The sequence below is a fragment of the Lagenorhynchus albirostris genome, chromosome 4, assembly GCF_949774975.1.
Source record: "Lagenorhynchus albirostris chromosome 4, mLagAlb1.1, whole genome shotgun sequence".
In the NCBI taxonomy this organism is placed as follows: domain Eukaryota; kingdom Metazoa; phylum Chordata; class Mammalia; order Artiodactyla; family Delphinidae; genus Lagenorhynchus; species Lagenorhynchus albirostris.
In genome coordinates, this window is record NC_083098.1 from 147,170,806 (window position 1) to 147,188,983 (window position 18,178).

Genomic DNA, 18,178 nt, shown 5'->3' on the forward strand with positions numbered 1-18,178 from the left:
CCTCGCCGCGTCTCTCAAGGACTGTGGCCAGGCTGCAGGAAGGCCTGGGGCTCAGCCACCGTGCGCCTGTGCTCTCAGATGAGTCCTCAGGGTGTGCTCAGGGCTGAGGGCGCCTGGAAGGGAGGTGAGGTGAGGAGGCCACAGCCGGGAGGTGAGGTGAGGCTCTCCTGGAGCGTCCCCACAGAGCATGGTTATGTGCGGCCTGTCCGCACAGGACAAAGGGACGGGAAGTTCCTCAGCCATCAGCTCGCTTCCTGGGAAACAACGGGTCTGACACCTGTGTTCACCTGCCCCACCCGGGCGCCTCCTGTGCATTTCCTGTGCCCCAGTTTCCAACTGGAGATATGGTAAAGTCGCAGTCAGCTGTGAGAGAGATGTGTGAGTGACTAACAATTCAAACCTATTCTTAGGTTGCTGGCATGCCAGCAACTCAGAATTTCACAATGTAATTTCAAAAAGTATGAAAACTCTCGGGAGCCTGAGACCCCACCAGAGGCCTAGAAGTCAGTTCAGGAAAGTAAGTGGCAATGCTGCCAGCCAGGCCTGGCTGCCCGGAGGACAGAGCCGAGAGCCCTTGGCCAGAGGCTGCGCGTAAAATACAGGCCCCCTCCTTGCGGGGACTGCGGCGTCTGCCGGCCAGCAGCCTGCGGCCTGGGCTGGACCCAGCATGCCCTGGGGATTCACTCCCACGAGCAGGATGGGCTGTGCCTGCTCACGGCAGCTCAGACGTAAGTGGACTTTCCCCCATCGTGAGGGGTCCAGTTGCTGACTTCGGTTCAGAGGCTCAGGGCGGAAGGACTGGAGTCCCTCTGGCTCCCTGGCCGTTTCCCTCTTGGGGCCTTGATAGAGGCGGCCACTCCAGCAATCACAACGCGTAGCAGGCAAAAGGAGAAAGTAGCGGTGTTAGAAAGGGTACCTGCCCCGGCCCCCCCCGCACGTCAGCCCTTTCAAGAGCCTTCCTGGGAGCTGGGGGGTACCCACCGCAGGTGGCTGGGAACACAGCCTCATCGCCCCCCGACCCAGCAACAGAGAAAAGGGGAGAGTGGTTCAGGGTAGAGCTCTGTGCTTCTCGGTTACAAAGTCCTGCACAGCTTCTGAAAGCGCCGGCACAATCCGTCTCTGCACTGGGCTTGAAGACTGCTCCCTGCGCCCGGCCGGACTCACCATTGTGGTGACCGCTGTCCGGGGGCCTCGCCTCCCCTCCCTGTGCAGCCCCAGCTCCCTGGTGCCCCTGGGCCCACAGCTCTGCCAGGCGCTGCCTCTGCCTGCTGTGGACAGGCAGTACGGTGACAAGCGTGCACAGGCAGTACGGTGACAAGTGTGCACAGGCTGTACGGTGACAAGGACAGGACATGGCCCCTTCCCTCGGAAGCAGCGTCCTAGAGGCAGAGACCAGGTCACACAGAGGGCAGAGCACATGCCCCCCCACCCCCCCACATGCTTACCCTCCCTGAGGGCTACAGGCCCTCAAGACCATCCTGCACCACGCCTCCCCCCTCCCCTCCCTGAGTGCACAGGGCGAGCCTCCTTCGTCCGCCCCAAGGAGGGGCTGGCACCGGGTCTGAGGTCACAGCCCCCAGTAGGTGTCAGAAGCCAACCCAGATCCTACCTTCTTTTTTTTAATCAATTTATTTATTTTACTTACTTATTGTTGGCTGCGTTGGGTCTTCGTTGCTGCATGCAGGCTTTCTCTAGTTGTGGTGAGCGGGGGCTACTCTTCATTGCGGTGCAGCGGGCTTCTCATTGCAGTGGCTTCTCTTGTTGCAGAGCACGGGCTCTAGCTGCACGGGCTTCAGTAGTTGTGGCGCACGGGCTTGGTTGCTCCGCGGCATGTGGGATCTTCCCGGACCAGGGCTTGAACCCGTGTCCACTGCATTGGCAGGCAGATTCTTAACCACTGGGCCACCAGGGAAGCCCTCAGATCCTACCTTCTAAGCGCGGGGCACGCCTGGCCCATGCTGGCCAGATCCTTGCAGACCGTGTTCTGTGCGGCCAAGGAACAGCTTCCAGGGCCGATCCCTGGGGTGTCCCCCTCCTCCATCCCCACCCCATGCACACATGCGCACCTGCCAGTCCCTGGCGCTTGAGTCTGCGTCCTCCCAGGAGCCCTGCCCCTCAGCAGCACCTTTGTTGCCTACACACCTCCTTCCACTGCAGGGTCCACACCCCCCCTCTCTCTTCCTCACCCAGAGGCAGGTGGGGACAGACACCCCTCAAGGGGATGCCTGAGGGGGCTCAGAGAAGTGGGGCATCGAGCAAGGACTTGTCCAGCGGAGTGGGCTGGAGTGAGTGCTGACTCCTCCCCTGGAGCTCAGCCCTGGGCCCAGACCCAGGCGGGGAGCGTGGTGTCTCGGGGACAGGGAGTGGCCAGGAGGGCAGCAGCAAGGTGCCCAGGCCGTGGGCCAGGACCCAGGAGCAGGGACATGCTGGGGTCTTGTGCCTGCAGAATGGCCTCGAGTAGAGGCCTGTCAGGGTCCCTGCCCCCGCGATGGTCCAAGGGGGGCTCTTCTTCCTCAAAATACTCAGCCCCACTGTGTCCTCGTCAGGCTCCCCAGGTTGGGGGGGCAGGGGGTCGCCCGGACCCTCTTATTCTGGGCCCTCTGCCTCCAATGCATCATTCTAACCTGTGTTCACCTCCTGCAGGCTGTCCTGGTGACGGTGCCGTGACCCCCGCCCACCAGCCCCTGCCTGGGTCCTCTCACTCCCCACCGAGCCACATCCTCACGGGCACCTTGTGCCAAAACCTAGGCGGATTGGCCAGCACCGGGCAGTGCCCCACGTGCCCCCGTGCACATGCCCCCCACGCGCCCCTTGTCACAGGCAGGGACAGAGCACGGAAGGCCCACGCACGGGGGTGACTCCCTCCACCGCATGTCTTGCAGGTTGGTTGCCCAGATTCACGACGAGCTGCTGTTTGAAGTGGAGGATTCACAGATTCCTGAGTTCGCAGGTGAGCCCAGAGGAGCCAGGGTTGTTTCTATTTCACGAATAGTTACAGTATCTCCCTGGGGGCTCACAGGCCCCCTCCCTGCACCTGCTGTATGCCCCCTGCAGAAGGGCCAGCCTTGTTTGGGGGCCCTTGAGAGGTCTGGACGGCCATTCCCTGGCCAGCAGCCCTTGGGGAACGCTAAGTGCCCTACTGGGGGCCCTGCATCAGCCCCAGGGGCCCCGGAAGGATGGGGGCGACATTGGGACCCCAGGCCGGCGGGAGCCAGGCGGTGGGGCCGGCAGCAGGGTTAGTGCTGGAGCATCAGGGTGACTGAGGCCCACAGGCTGAGCACAGACTCCAAGCCTGGGTCCCACCCTGCCCCGCGACAGGCACCACCCGCTGTGAGCCCTCCGGGATTCTTTGAAGCTAGAGACCACCTGTCCCCGACTCCGTCCTCAGGTTGGGCAGGAGTCCTCCCCTAAACAACTACCACTGCAGTGGGCATGGGGGCCTCTCTTCTGCCCCTCTAGTGAGAGCAGGAGCCCTAGGGCTCTGGTCCTTCTAGGCCCTGCAGGGCCTGTGAGGGAGGTGGCCGAGGGTGGAGAGAGTACAGGGCTGGGCGTTAGGGCTGGGTACCAGCCTCCCAGCCAGCTCCCAAGTGACAACTGGCCAAGCCCTCCCCCAGCTCCGCCACCACCTGCAGAGACCTGCCCTGAAAAGTGGTGAGACCACTATCCTCAGCGCCCCAGCCTCCACGCACCTCCATCTTACAGCTGGGAAACCAACCCATAGCAGGGCCCCGTCCTATGCGGGGTCCCGTCCTACACGGGGCTTCAGCCTACACGGGGCCCCATCCTACATGGGGCCACATCCTACGCAGGGTCCCGTCCTACACGGGGCTTCAGCCTACACGGGGCTTCAGCCTACACGGGGCCCCATCCTACAAGAGCCTCATCCTACATGGGGCTCCATCCTACATGGGGCCACATCCTACGCAGGGTCCCGTCCTACACGGGGCTTCAGCCTACACGGGGACCCATCCTGCACCGGGCCCCATCCTACAAGAGCTTCATCCTACATGGGGCCACATCCTACACAGGGCCTCATTCTACAGGGGGGCCCATCCTACATCATCATTTGAAATCTGTTTGGAAATAATGGGCCTGAAACAAACCATTTGATGGGATTGGCGGGTGCTCAGCTGCTGGTTAAAAAGGAAAGAAAAAGTCCTACATCTGGAGGGAGCCGTCTTAGGAACAGTCCAGTTCCCGTTCATCCTGGGGGCAACTGCTAACTGTTTCAGGCAGGCATTGAGGCTCTGCTCCCTGTGGCTCCCTGAGGGATGCAGGGGCCTCGGCCACAGGCCAGCACTCAGAGGCACCAGCTGGCGCTGTGCTGGGAGAGCTCTGGGGTCTCGACCCAGCCACGGACCACGAGACAGGTGAACCCGGTGTGGGCCGGGGCTGGCTGCCATCTCTGAAATGCTGGGTGGTCAGGACACACCTGATGGCGGCCCAAAGAGCAGACCCAGGATGGGGCTCTGGGGCCCCCAGCCCAGGGAACCTGCCCTCATGGGCCATGTGGTGCAGGCCGGGGACACGGGTCACCCCAGGGAGAGGCCTGGGAGAGAGCCAGCTCTGCCCGACTGCCACCGCCCCTCTGCCCAGTGGTTACTCGGGGTCACTCGTTTAGTCAGTTGCACAAAGGAGGGGATACACAGGAGGACCTGGCGTTGTCTGCACACCCAGTGAGGGGGTGTCAGGGTCCGACTCCTCCCATTAGAAGCACCTGGACACCCTGCAGCTCCCCAGGGAGGCCGGGCCCTCTGTAGTGCTCCCCTAGAGTGGGCTGGGCCCACGCTGCCCGCCCACCTCCCCACAGCCAGACCCAGGAGCCACAGCAAGTGACTCCCCACTCCCTGGCCACACCAGTGTCCCTCTGTAAGCCCAGAGAGGGTAGCGAGGCCTTCGGGCAGCAGCTGATCCTGCACCAGACACCCCAGGCCCCGTGCCCCCGCGAGTCAGCCAGGGACCCCTGGGGCCGCGGAGGACAGAGGACAAGGCAGCCGCTGCCCATTCCTTGGGCGTTCCTTTGGCGATCTTTGTACTGAAATGTCAGATAACTTAGAGCAAACCCTGAGGAACACCGAGCCAGCCAGCCCCTCCCGCCGGGCTGCTCCCAGCCCAGCCCCCAGTGCCATGGAGTTGTCCTTGCAGCGTCACGGGCACGTGAAACTTCACAGGGGTTTCGGCGGAAGCACAGGTCGTCCTGCCCGGGCTGCTCGGGCCAGCGGGATTGCCTGGCCTGGCCACCCGGGGCGGGGGGGTGGGGTTGGCACAGGGGGCCCGCAGCTGCAGACAAGCGTGTGGGCGGGGCTACAGCGACGCTTCGGACCCGAGGGCCCTGCTCACGGCACCCACTGTTGGGGCCCGTTAAGGCGCCTTCAAGCACGTGCCAGTGGGAGTTGGAGCCGGTCGGGGAGAGCCGCAGTGGCTGCCAGAGCAACCAGTACCGGTGACCATGACTGCGGACTGGGGAGAACCGGTGATCCTGGGGGCTGGGTAGGGCTGGGGCCCGGGTGTCCTCCTGGCGCCAGCTCTGCCAGGCAGGCTCGGGCTGCCCCTCTGTCTTGCCTTTGTCCCAGCCCTCGTCAGGGGAACCATGGAAGCCCTGCAGCACGTGCCGGCGGTGGAGCTGCAGCTGCAGGTGAGGGGGCGGGGCAGGAGCTGGGCGGGGCCGGGCAGGGCTGGGCGTGGGGGAGGAATTCATCAGCCCTCCCCCCAGGCCACCACCACCTGCCCCAGGTGCACCTGGACGTGCCAAGCCAGTCCCAGCCAGACTGCTGGCTGTTGGCTCTCAGAGGGGCTCCAGGTCCCCACCAGGAAGACCTTCGGGTCCAAGCTGCCCCAGGGTGGTGGGGAAGGTGGAGGAGTAACAAGGAGGTGAGAGTCCTTGAAGTCTTGCACATGGGCCGCACAGGGTCAACAAGCACCTTGGAGCCCCTGGAAAGGCTGCAAGGAAGGATGGCTTGCCCCTCGTCCCATGGTCGCTCCCTCCTCCCTGCCGTGGAAGCAGCCATGCTCTGTGCCCCTGGGGCCCCTGCACCCATCCCACCGTTAACTTCACCCCTCACCTCGCCCTGCGGGCGGCAGCTTGGCAGCATGAAGGAGCGCCCACACAGGCCCAGCCAGGGACGGGAACTCCTGTGTTCTGGATTGGTTGGCGTTTGCTCCTGTGGCAGGTGGAGACGTGGGGGACCCGAGGTCCCCAGGAGCCCAAGAAGCCGCACCTCACCCCACTAGTAGCCCTGCAAGTGGCAGGGGGCTGCAGCTGTGAGCGGCCCCCTCCCGTTGAGAGGGAGCTCTTGAGCCGTGGTCAAGGGTGCTCTCAGGATCGGGTCCCTAGGAGGGCTCTCCAGACTCCTCTGCACCTCTTGAAATCAGCTGATCCCCCTGGGGGACCCCAGGTGGCCCCAGGACACACCTCCCTATGCCAGAGCCCCCTGCCTGGCCAGCCCCGACGAGCTCCTTGCGCACAGGGGCCCTGGCAGGTGAGGGGGATTCAGCCAAGGTCGAGGCATCGTGACAGGGTGGGTGTGCGGTGAGCCCGTTGACCTGGTGCCGTGTGAGCGTGTGCGAGCGTGCGTCTGTCCGTAGCTGAGCTGCTGTGGCCGTGTCTAATTGTGTGTCTTGGGGCAAGTGGCTGCCCGCGTGGGGGTCTGGGCGGTGGCTGGGAAGGTCTGGCGCTCACCTCTGGCTGCCACCCGCAGGTGCCCCTGAAGGTGAGCCTGAGTGTCGGCCGTTCGTGGGGACACCTGGCACCACTGCAGGAGGCCCCGGCCCGTGACCCCACCACCGTCCTGCCGAGTCTCCAAGCAACCGCTCGGCCACCGCCGGCCCCCGAGCGCCTACCCCCGTGCACGCATTTTTCGCCTTCATTTGGTCTGTAGCCCCAGGCAACAGCGGGGAAAAGAACTGGTTTCCACCAGCCCGCTGTGTGGCCTTCCCAAGGTCAGAGTCGAGCGCTTGGTACTCGGCTAGGGCCACCTTCCCTCTGGAGCTGGGGCAGCTGGGTGCCCCCCAGAGTAAACGCCTCTTGTGAATGTGCTCGGCCCTGTCCGCGTGAATTCTTCCCTTGGGTGGGATACACCATGTGTGCAGCCCTTGGCCGCTTGGGCACAGCCAGGGCAAGCACCCCAGGCAGGAGTGGCCCAGCCCTAGGTTGCCCCAGGCTGACAGCTGCTTACCACCTCGCGGGTGCCCAGGAGCTGCCAGCAGCCTGGCTCCCAGGGCCTCCAGGGTCGGGGCAGTGACGTACTGGCCAGAGATCACAGCCTGGCCGCCCTCCTGAGGGCCAGAGGGGCCCGTGCACAGGTGCTCGCCGGCCAGCTGTCCACGCGAGCTGGTTCTCACAGACCCCCAGGGCCGAGGGCGGGCATGGCCCGTGCACCCCTGGAGCCTCACAGCAGCCTGTGACAGAGGTGCCACCCCCTGGCATGGTGGGGACACTGAGGCAGGGGAAGGTCACCTCACTGGGACAGGTGTCCCAGCAGGACTGCAGCTGGGCTCCCCCCGACCCTGCCCCGCACCACTGCCCAGCCGCCTGTCTCATCCCGGGGCCCCATTCCCAGACCCTGGTCTGGGTCCAGGCTCTGCATGCCACCCTCCAAGTGGGGTGCAGCGCCTACCCAGGGCAGGGCGAGCATGTTGACAGGGCCCAGATGCAGCTCCAGGAGTGGGCACGGCTCCCCCCCCCCCCCGCTACCGGCTGTGGACTCTGCTCCTGTTTAATGGCAACTAGAGCCCACGGGACATGGCATCATCTTTTCTGAGTGACGTGGATCGTCACAGTTTATCATGCCCAGGCCCGTTTTTCTCATGGCTTCAAGACCTCGTCACTGGTCTCATGGGCTGTGCAGCGTCCAGATGGCCAGGACTGACCGCCATGTGATAGAACATTCCAGAACCTGGAGAGCTGCCAGGGCCCTCCACGCCACTGCCTCTGTTGTGTGTCTGTATGTCTGAGTGGCAGCCTGTCTTCGTGCTCTGTCACCTCAGAAGCAGGACCACTGCCGGGCTTCACAAGGAGCATCTCACTCAAGCAAACGACCGTCCTTGGGAGCTGACGTCTCTGGGCCAGCGCGGACCGCCATGTGCCTTGTGGGGGGAAGCCACGTGGGGTGGGCACGTCCCAGAGCGTCCCAGTCGGACCCGCGAGAAGGGAACACGCCTGACACCCTCGGGGCTGGGGGGTGGATGGACCCCGCGAGGACGTTCCCTCCCAGCCAGAAGCCGGGCCAGGGCAGGAGAGCGCAGCCAGGGGAAGGCCTGCTGTGGAGAGCCGTCCATGCTGGGTGGGCTGCAGGAGCCTTTGGACACGGCTGGGTGTATGTCCACCCTGAGCCCCAACGTCCCTGCCCCACCCCCGTGCCCTGCTCTCCAGCCTGACACCCCCATCCCATCGCCCTCCCTTCCTTACAGACACTGGGGGTCCCACACCTCATGGCATCCCTCAGAGCCGACCTGCTCCAAGGAGGCGTCAGACAGACGGGCAGACCCCCAGGCCTGCAGGAGAGCCCGGCCGGGGCTGCTGACACAAAAACGGGGGCCTCGCAGCCCACAGGTCACCCAGGCACCTGCTCCAGCCTCCAGGAGGAGGGGCCCAGCATCTCCAGGAAAGCAGCCCTTCCTGGCCCAGCGTTGCGCAGACGACACCTCAAGAAAGCATGGAGCCCGGTTCCATCAACTCCGGTTTTATTGAAAAACAGCAGCATTGGGGGCTGGGCAGGCGGAGGGACACTGCTCCCGGCCCCTCCCGTCGCTCACACACGCACAGGAAGCCTGGGACCCTCTCCCCAGCCCTGCAGCCTGTCTCCTCTGGACGCAGTGCACGGCCCCTCCGGGCCCTCTCGGGGGCTGTTTGGTACATCCTGGGGTGTCAGGACAGACGCCTCAGTCCTGGGCTCACAAATGGTAAACACAGTAAGTGAAACCAGCCACCATGACACGTTCTGGGCTCTGCCTGCCCAAGGGCACCGTGTCCACGGCAGCCGTGGTCCAACAAATCTGATCTCGGCCAGTCTGGCTGAGTGTCACTGCCCTTGCCACCCTCCCCACACGGCCAGAGAGCTGGGCAAAAGCTCATCCTGGTCACCCCCTTCACACAGGCCGTCCGGCACCCCTGGCCAGGGAGGAAGGAGCGCTAGATTCAAGGTCCGCTGGGTCCGGAGAAGGAGCATGAACGAGGCCTCAGGCCGGCCGCACCGCGAGCACCTCCCGGCCGCCCCTTCCCAGCCAGAGCGGGCCCTCGGCCCCCAGGCTCCCTCCCTGCACACGCACACACGCACACACGCAGAGGCACACACGTGTGCGCGTACCCACAGGCACACATGCACACACACAGGCACACCCCTTCTCCAAAACGGCTAATTATTGCTGTTAAAAAACCACATCAAACAACAGTTAGCTTGGGGCTCCCCTCCCTGACCCCGGGCAGCCCACTTGTCGGTGGACCTCACGCCATCACTGAGAGCCTGTCCTTGGCACCATGGAGCAAACACAGACCAGGATCTGCCCCACACCCAGCCCAGAACTCGAACCCAAAAGCCTCGGCCAGAGGGCCACCAGCACAGGTACACAGCCTGTGGCCAAAATGATTCACAGAAGCGGCTTCAAACAGACACAGGAGCAGCAGGAACACGGAGGACGTGGCCAGGGAAAGGCAGCAGGCTCCCAAGGCCTGGGGCCACTGTCCAGCCATCCCCCAGACACTGACAGGAAGGCGGCCCCAGCGGTGTGCCCAGCGCCTGAGGACGGGCAAAGACCCACACCCACAAGTGTCAACATGCCTCCCAGAGGCCAGAGCCAGGCCCTGTGGCCCAGAGAGCCTCCCAAGCACTTGCCCGATGCCAGAGGGGCCACCTGAGAAAGGACACACAGAGCAGGGTGGGGGCCGCCCCAGGACCGTGTGGCCTCCCAGCCCAAGCCTTCTGCCCCCCGTCCCTCCCCCGCTCCACCCAAGGGCAGCAGGGGCAGGCCAGGCCGGACACGATGGAGGTACCAGGTGGGAGACGCTGCCACGGCCCTTCCTGGGGCCGGGCCACCTGGCTGGCCTCAACACACGCACACCACCCACCCTGGCTGCCCACCGTCGGGGGCCAGCTGTCTGAAGAGCCCATACCTGGGCAGGGGGAGCTACCCCTGGGATGGCCCGCCAGCCACATGCCAGGACCCTGGTGGCACTGGGCCATCCAGAGGTGCTGGAGCCTTCAGCTGCCCTGGATCCCACTGCCTGGACGTGCCCATCGGGCCTGTGTTCCAGGCTCATCTAACGCAGACATCCTGAGCGCTCTGCCTCCCGCTTTCCGCTCCAGACACAGACAACAGAAGCCCTGGAAGCCCGACCCCTGAGCACGGGTGCCGGGCCCAGGGCTGGCTTTCCAGTCTGGGAAGGCCCAGGAGCCAGCAGGGAGGGGAGGGGGCCCAGGGCCGCCCAGTGCAGAGAAGCTGCTCAGACGCATCACTGGGCAGGACCCCAGGAGGACGCTTCACAGAGGTAGAAGAAGTAACATCAGAATTTCTACAAAGGTATAAAATTCACATCTCAGTGCATGTTTGTGGAGCAGTCAGCTCCCAGGCTGGGGGAGGACGGGAGACCTGCCCCCCGTGCTCCCCAGGAGCCCGGGAGCCGCACGCCGGCCGGGCAAGGCTGACCTGGGCTCAGCAAGCACCCAGCCTGGGGCACATAGGTGCCTCTGCCCACCTCAGGGGCCAGGCAGCAGCTGGACAGCAGAGTTCCGGACACATGGCCACCCTGCCACACCCCTCCTGGCATCTCTCCTGGCAGCAGCAAGAGGGCATAAGGAAAGGTCAAGAGCCCAGCCAGCACGCACCAGCCTCCGGGCCACCGACTGGGGCGCGGGGAGGACGCAGCATCGACAGACACCAGCAGGACGGGAGGGGCCACACCACTGCCAGAAGCATCACCAGAGAGGCACTTCGGTCGATGCCAGCAGACGTGGGCAGCCCGGGGGCTCCGGCGGCCCCACCCACGGGCCCCGCCCCAGGGACGGGAGGCCCAAAGGCACAGGATCAGAGGAAGCTGGCAGCGTCCCAGTGCCACCACCTGACACCTGACAAGACACAGCCCACCACGCGGACGTCACGGGCCCCCGCCTGCCCTTCCCACCCGGCCAGGCCTCAGGTCAGCTGCAGCCCCAACTTGCCCCACGCCAACTAAGGCCACCCCAAGCCGACACCGAAGCAAACAGAAAGAGGAAAAAGGCACAACTGTTTGTTTTCCGTTTTGCTAAAACACTTTACGTCTGTCTGTATAATCCGGATTAACAAAATCTGAGAGCTGCAAGAAAATAGGTGCCGATTTCTGTACAGTCTACAAAATTCCCACCCCCGAGTGGGGACCGGGCGCCACCAGGGGGAATGTACAGGGGAGCACGGGGTCTGTACAGTGTTCTGCAAGTATCTCAGTTGCTGACAGCACAAAAGGCCCCTCAGGAAACTAGGCTTGTTCCGTCCATCTGCTTACTTCCAAAGCGCCTCTTTAAGAATGCTCCCTCCACGGTCCCGCGCGTGGGACCCAGCTCAGTGGCCCAGGACGCCTGCCACTTCCCCTCCCCCAAATCCCCAAATAAAGGGGTCTTGGCGGGCATCTCTGCCCTCCTGCCACCAGGCGAGGTCCGGGCTTACAGCTGGATGTGCGGGCACTGCCAACCACCGCCTTCCTCTCCCCCTCTGGGCCACCCCCGCACCCAAAGGCCGCTGCCTGAGACCTCAAGAAGGAGAGGGTGGAGGCACAGGTCTCCCAGAGCCCACAGTGAACTCCTGCACTGGGAGGCTGCCAGGAACTTGCTCCCATCCTGCCCTCCGTCCTGCAACACGAGAGCTCGACAGGGGTAGCCCGGAGCCTCCTCACAAAGCAGGAATGCTCTTTGGGGGAAATTATATGAAGTCAGGGTCTCCCTCCAGATTCCAACCTGAAACCCTCCACCCACCCGGCCACCCACCCCCACCCAACTGGGCCAGAAATAGTGCATTCTAGACCACACAGGTGTGTGTGTGCGTGTGTGTGTGTGTGTGTGTGTGTGTGAAGGTATAAACTACCGTTTTGTCCCAAGAATTAAAGTCATGCAGAGCGCTATTCTGTCTAAATAACTTATTAAAAAATAGGTCGGCTTCAGGCTGGGAGAAGCTGCGGGCTCGGTGGTGCAGGCAGCAGCCTGGGTCGGTAAGATTCACAGGACAGAGCCCGTCAGCCGCAAGGCAGGAGGTCCTCAGGGAGGTCTGGGGGAGGCCACCGGGATCAAGTTGGCACTGGGGGAGAGATGACCCCATGACTGCCTCCTACCCTGCTCTCCTGAAGGGCCCTGACCACGGCTGTACAACATGTTGCCATGGGAACCACACCTGGGCAATGCCACCCATCGGCAAAGCCCGGGCGGAGGAGGGGCAGGTACCAAAAGGAAAGACAGGTGATCCGATGTCAAAGCAAAGCTGAACTGGGTGAAGCAAGGGGCAAGGTGGACAGTCAGGCCTCCCAAGAGGCTGGGCTGGGGCTGGGGGCGCTCACCAGTCTGGGTCCAGTCCAGGCAGGGCAGGGGGCGGGAGGCTGTGGGCATGCGGCATGCTGCAGCCAGGCCACAGCCTCAGCATGCACAGAGCAAAGCGGGCCCGCAGCCAGCTCGGCGCCCCGTGGGGCAGTGGCCGGCCGGTGCAGCAGGCCACACCTGCTAGGGACTGACGGCTGAGCCACCGCCTGGCTGGCGGCCAGGGGTCTGCCGGGCGGGGGCCTCACTACAGAGGCTCTGTGCTTGGTGGGCAAGGCTGGGCCCGCCCCCACCCCGGGGGTGGGCTGGAAGGGGCCCCTCGCGCCAGGGCCGGGCAGCTGCGTGGGCTCGCGGTGGTCCACGCTGTCACTCTTCAGGATGCGGCCCCAGCAGACTGGGGAGGGCAAGGGGCGTGGCTGGGAACAACCCACCTCCCCAAGTGTCACGGATGAGCAACGGCCCCGCACCCCCCCAAGAACCAGCCAAAGAACCGTGTGGTGCCGAAAAAGGAAAAACCCAACACAAACGCCAAGGTGAGCGTCTGAAAGCGGCCCGGGCGGCGGGCAGGAGGGCACAGGCGGACGGAGCGGTGGGCGGGGCAGCGGGCAGGTGGGTGGCGGTCACTCCTCGCGCAGCTGCAGGCGGTAGCGGTGGTAGCGGACCTGGAAGAAGAGGCGCTCGGCCAGCGAGAGGGTCATGCCAGGCATCACGTAGCGGTCACTTGAGCCCATATGCCTGAAGCCCAGCGACTCGTAGAGCTTGTGGGCGGCCACCTTGACGGCTGTCGTGCCTAACACTACCGCAGAGTAGTCGTGCACCAGGGCGAACTCCAGCACCTTACGGCCCAGCGCCTTGGCGATGCCCTTGCCACGGAAGCGTGAGTCCACCGACATGCGTAGCAGCTCCACCGTGTTGTCCGCCGCGTGGGCCCGCGCTGCCACGATGCCCACCACGTTGCCATCCAACACGGCCACCCAGAAGCAGGAGCCTGCGGGGAATGGGGTGGTCAGGGCCACTGGCACTACTGCATGACACAGCCACCCCGGCAGAGGGAGCCAGGCCCAATCTGCCTGCTGCCCGCAGCAGCCCTGGAGCCTCCCTGACCCTGGGCCTGAGGCTGGGCAGCCAGCCCTGTGCTCAGGCCAGCCGTCCCCACCCCCGGCCCAGACCAATCGCGGCCCCACGCAGGGCAGGAGGAGGAGGGGGAAGACCTCAGGGAGATGAGGGAGCAACAGGGACAGAGGAGTGAAGACCAGAGGGGAGGGGCCTGCAGGGCACAGGCCACGGGGAGAGCCATCTCCTCTGGGGGCCCAGGGCCCAGGGGCTACAGGAGGCAAGGCCAGGGGGCAGTGCCTGTTCCGAGGAGCCCAGCCTGCACACGCCCTACCCACGGCCACGCCAGCCTCCACTGCCACGCCAGCCTCCACTGCCACGCCAGCCTCCACTGCCATGCCAGCCTCCACTGCCGTGTCCTCCCGCCAGCCACCCCCCAGGCCCCCGCCCCAGCCTCCCTCCTGCAGTGGCCAAACCCTCCCCCGCTAACGCTCCTTCCCCGGACCCCCGCCCGGAAGAACTCTTCACCGCCCTACGCCTGGGGGTCCCCCACTACCACATCTGCCAACGCGGCCCCCAGCAGCCCGTCAGCTCTGCCGGGCAGTCTCCTGTCTCCTTCACCGTCAGACCCCAAGACTGAGACCGGGCACGTGGCCCGAGCTCAGGAAGGAGCTGACCGCCCCCTCCACTGGCTGACCTGCCCACTGTCCGGGATTTCAGGCTCTCCCCACCTGCCCGGGCCCAGGTCAGAGGTCAGCACAGTCCTGGGAGCCTCGTGCCTCCCCAGGCCTTGGTTCCCCCGTTGCGGGAGCAGCTCCCACGAGTCCAGCACGGCCCCACCAGCCGCTGTCCAGCCTCTCTGCCCCTGCGGGATCTTCCTGCACACCCACCAGACATCTCAGGAGGGGCGAGCAGGGCCCAGCCCCCCATCTCACACCCAAGGACACTGCACTCCAATGAGGGCAGGGCCACGCTGGGCCCCAACCCCTCTTCTGCTCCTGCGGCCTGGGCTTTGGTGCCAGGTGGGTCTCACGCTTCTGTCCCCTCCCGTCCTGGGGGGAGCCAGGCTGAAGCCAGAGCTCCATGGAGGCTGATAAGATGCTTTGTTTGGGCTTGGGAAAGGGTCAAGGAGAGCCAAAGGTGCCCAAGGCCAGCCAGGCAGCCTCGGGGCGGGGAAAGGACCAGCCACCAGCGCGCAGGAGCTGGCCGGGCCAGAGCATGTCACCGCTGCTCCAGGACGCCTCGCCTCTCTTGTCCCCACTGCTCTTCCCTGGCACCCACCAGGATGCTGCTAGACCCTAACCAACCAGGCGCACTCTGTCCCTCTCCTCAGGGACCTTCCTGCACCTGGAAGGCCCTCATGCCCCAGCTCCAGGCATGGAGAAAAGCAGGACCCTGCCTCCCAGGACCCACCCTGCCTCAAGGCCAGCCTGGAGAGTAAAGAATGGCTGCAGACCAGGTCCCAGCCCCTCCCTCTACAGAAGGCCAGGGTTGGGGCGAGACCCTGGGCTTACTAAGTGGCCCAGAGACCAGAAGTGGGACCCCTGTTCTCCTAGGGTCCTCATTGCCCCAGCGTGCTCTCTGCCCTCTCCCCACCATATGGCCCTCTGCCACACAGGGCCCTAGCATTCCAGGCCGGCCCAGGATCCAACAAGGCAGCCGAATGGGACCGGAGAGAGGTGAGAAAGACCCCCTTCCCCCCATGAAGCACCAGGGCAGCACAAACAGCGGGGCCAGGACCCCATGGCCCAGGGCCAGCTCAGGCCACTCAGAGCCCTGCCCTCGGAAGCCCGGCCATACTCAGGGCAGAGGGCCTGGTCCTGCCAACCCCAGCGCCTGCCAGCCTGCGGCCAGAGCCCTTGGGCACCCAGAAGCCTCGGGTCACGGGGGTGCCCCAGCCCAGGCTGACCTATGCCCAGCCCCTGCCCCAGGCCCGCCCCGAGGTTGCTGCGCTGGGGGCAGCTCTGCCAGCAGGAAGGGCAGGAGGGGGGAGGGGGGAGGAGGAGTCCAGAGACCCCCGCGACTCACCAGGGGGCTTCATGTAATACTGCTCGATGTCGGCCATGTCTGTGTGCAGCGCGCAGTCCAGGTAGGCGAGGACCACCTTCCGGCTGTAGTAATAACGCAGGCCCAGCAGCCCTGCCGGCACCAGGCACGTCAGCAGCAGCGAGCGGGTCAGGGCGAAACAGAGCGCTGCGGGGAGAGGTGGCGCCCGGTGAGTGGTCGGTGGCGCAGAGCCCGTGGGGACAGCCCCGCAGACCAGCGGCCCACCAGCCCCTGGTAAGTAAGCCAGTGAGGGACATGCGCAGAGAGAGACCATGCCAAATGCACCAGGCCTGTTTTCTCCGGAAGAGCAAAGAACATCGCAGCTGCTCCTCCTACTTTTCCCTATTATCAAACTTCTCACCATAGGACACGTTACCTTTATAACCTGACATCATAGGATTTCTTAATACGCTGAGCACCGCAGTGGCCTCTGGGCAGGCTGCCCTCAATAGCTGGCGGGCACAGCCCAGGACAGGGCTACTGAGGGGTGGCCCCTGCCCATCGCCCCGGCCCGCTAGCTGGGGAAGGGGCTCTGTCCACAGCCTGGCCCACACGGGGCGGGGCGGGGGAGGGGGCCAAAGAGCTGCCTGGCCAGGCATCTGCAGGCCGTCCCACCCTTGGGAAGTGGGGGCCCCGCCTTCCAGCAGGAGGGCCCCAGCCAAGAGCCCTCCCTGGGCCAGCCTCTGGGTGCTGCGAGGACAGGGGCCAGGGGGAAACTGCTTCCAGCCTAGGCTACCAGGATGCAGACGTGCCTGCAGCGGAAGTGCCTCTGCTGCGTGACCTTGGGAAAGTCCCACCCCGCAGCCTCAAGCTCCTCACCTCTGAAATGGGGAGAACCACCCGCCCGCGGCAGAGCCTCAAGGGGCAAAGCCCCAAGGCCCCTGTCGGGGCCGCCCACCGTGAGGGCCCACTGCCCCCTCGCTCTGCATCCTCGGCGCACACCCTCCCCCGGAACCCCAGGGAGCCGGCTGTCTTCCCCTCATAAATTAGCGCTCAGAGCCGCCGAGGCAGCCTCCCCCGCCCCGCGAATTATATATAGTTACACGCGCCAGGCGCTGGGCCTCGGCAGCGGGCGCTACCTGCCGTCACCCCGCCCCCACCGGGATGACCAGGAAGGGGACGCAGGTGGAGACCCCAGTTTCCCGCCCGCAGCCCCTGTACCCGGCCCGCACTGGTTCCCACGCCCCAGCCCGGCGCGCCTTGGCCGCGAGCCCGGGCCGGCCCCAGCGCTGGGGGGCCACCTCGCCCCGGGCCTCCGCAGAACGCGCGAGTGCGTGTCCGCGCGCGTACGAGGCGGGGGGCGGGGGTCCGCTTCCGTCCCAGGACGAGGCCCGGGCCCGAGGCGGGGGCGAGCGGGCCGGAGGAAGTCCCGCGCGCGTCCCCAGAGGGCCGGGCGGGCGCAGACTGCGGCAGGCGGGGGTGCGCCCGGCCGGCCGCGGCCCCGACCCCGCCTTCCCCGCGGGGTCCCCGCGCACTGACCGGCCAGCAGGGCGTAGAGCAGCTGCGTGCGCGGGTGGTGCCGCAGGCCGCGGAAGGCCGTGTTGGGGATGCGCTCCATGATGCCGTCGTAGAAGATGCGGCGCGCCGCCTCCTGCTCCGCCGCACGGATCTCGCGGATGTACACGCCGCGCCCCTCCGGAGGCTCCGCGCCCCCCGCGCCGCCGAGGGGCTGGGGGCCCGGCGCGGGCGGGGGCGCGGCGGGGGCGGCGGCCGGCCCAGGAGCGGCGGGCAGCGGGGGCCACATGGCGCCGGCGGCGGCGAGCAGCGCGTCCTTCTTGGCCCCCGGCAGCGCCTCATGGTCCTCGGCGGCCACGATCTTCGTCTCGCAGACCATGTCGGGAGGCCCACAATGCATGCACCCGGCCGGGCGGCGCAGCGCAGGGACGCGGGCCGGGCTGCGAGCGGGCTCAGCCCGGGCCCAGGGCAAGGGCGCGGCGCCCTCGGACCCGCGGCGGCGGCGGCGGCGGCGGCGGCGGCGGCGGCTGTTCAGGAGCGCGGGGCGGAGGCGGCGGGCGGCCGGGGCGCGCGCAGGGAGCTACGCCGCATTTTGGAGAAGTATTTATAATGCAGCGGCGCCGGTGCAGTCGCGGCGCCCGGGGTCCCGCAGGGTCCTAGCGTCCACTGCATTGGCTGCCGAGGGTCACCATGTGATCTCGAGGGTGGGAGCAGACGCCGCCTCCGCGCCCGCCCGATGGCACACTTGGGCGCTGCGCGGCGGCCGGGAGGGGGCGGCGCGGGCGCCCCGGGGCGCGACGGAGCGGCCGAGCCCCGCGAGGTGGCCGGGGACGAACAAGCGAGCGTGCGGCCGGGGTCCGGGCCCGGAACGGGCACTCCGCGGGCTCCGGGTTGGGCGCCTCCCGCCTGGCCCCTGCGTCCCCGCGCCGCCGCCGCCCAGCGCGGGCCTGTGAGCGCCCGGACCTGGGGCCGCGCCACCGGAGCCCGCAGCCCTCGTCCTCCTCCTCCTCGGCCGCCGGGCGCTGTCACGGAAGCATCTCCATCTCCATCTCCCGCCCCTTTGTCTGAACGCGGCGCCTGGCCGGGGTCCTGGGGAGGGGGCGCCCCGGCTTCCCCGGGCCGGCGCCCCTGGG

General features: G+C 66.2%; 2 protein-coding genes across 2 annotated transcripts in view; one reads left to right on the forward strand and one right to left on the reverse strand.

The window, feature by feature from the left end:
• The window catches only part of POLN (DNA polymerase nu), a 173,444-nt gene extending 166,420 nt beyond the window's left edge, over positions 1–7,024 (forward strand). Inside the window, exons 24-26 of the mRNA XM_060148878.1 lie at positions 2,883–2,950; positions 5,574–5,635; positions 6,699–7,024. Coding sequence (XP_060004861.1) covers positions 2,883–2,950; positions 5,574–5,635; positions 6,699–6,878 — 310 coding nt within the window. The 3' untranslated portion in view covers positions 6,879–7,024. The remainder of the gene's footprint in view (positions 1–2,882; positions 2,951–5,573; positions 5,636–6,698) is intronic.
• A 5,784-nt stretch (positions 7,025–12,808) lies between these two features.
• On the reverse strand, positions 12,809–17,445 carry NAT8L (N-acetyltransferase 8 like). The gene is made up of 3 exons (XM_060148881.1): positions 17,070–17,445; positions 15,573–15,737; positions 12,809–13,479 (listed from the first exon to the last, which is right to left on the reverse strand). Exons 1-3 carry the CDS (start codon positions 17,443–17,445, stop codon positions 13,112–13,114), a joined length of 909 nt encoding a protein of 302 aa, XP_060004864.1. The 3' UTR covers positions 12,809–13,111.
• Between the last annotated feature and the right edge of the window lie 733 nt (positions 17,446–18,178).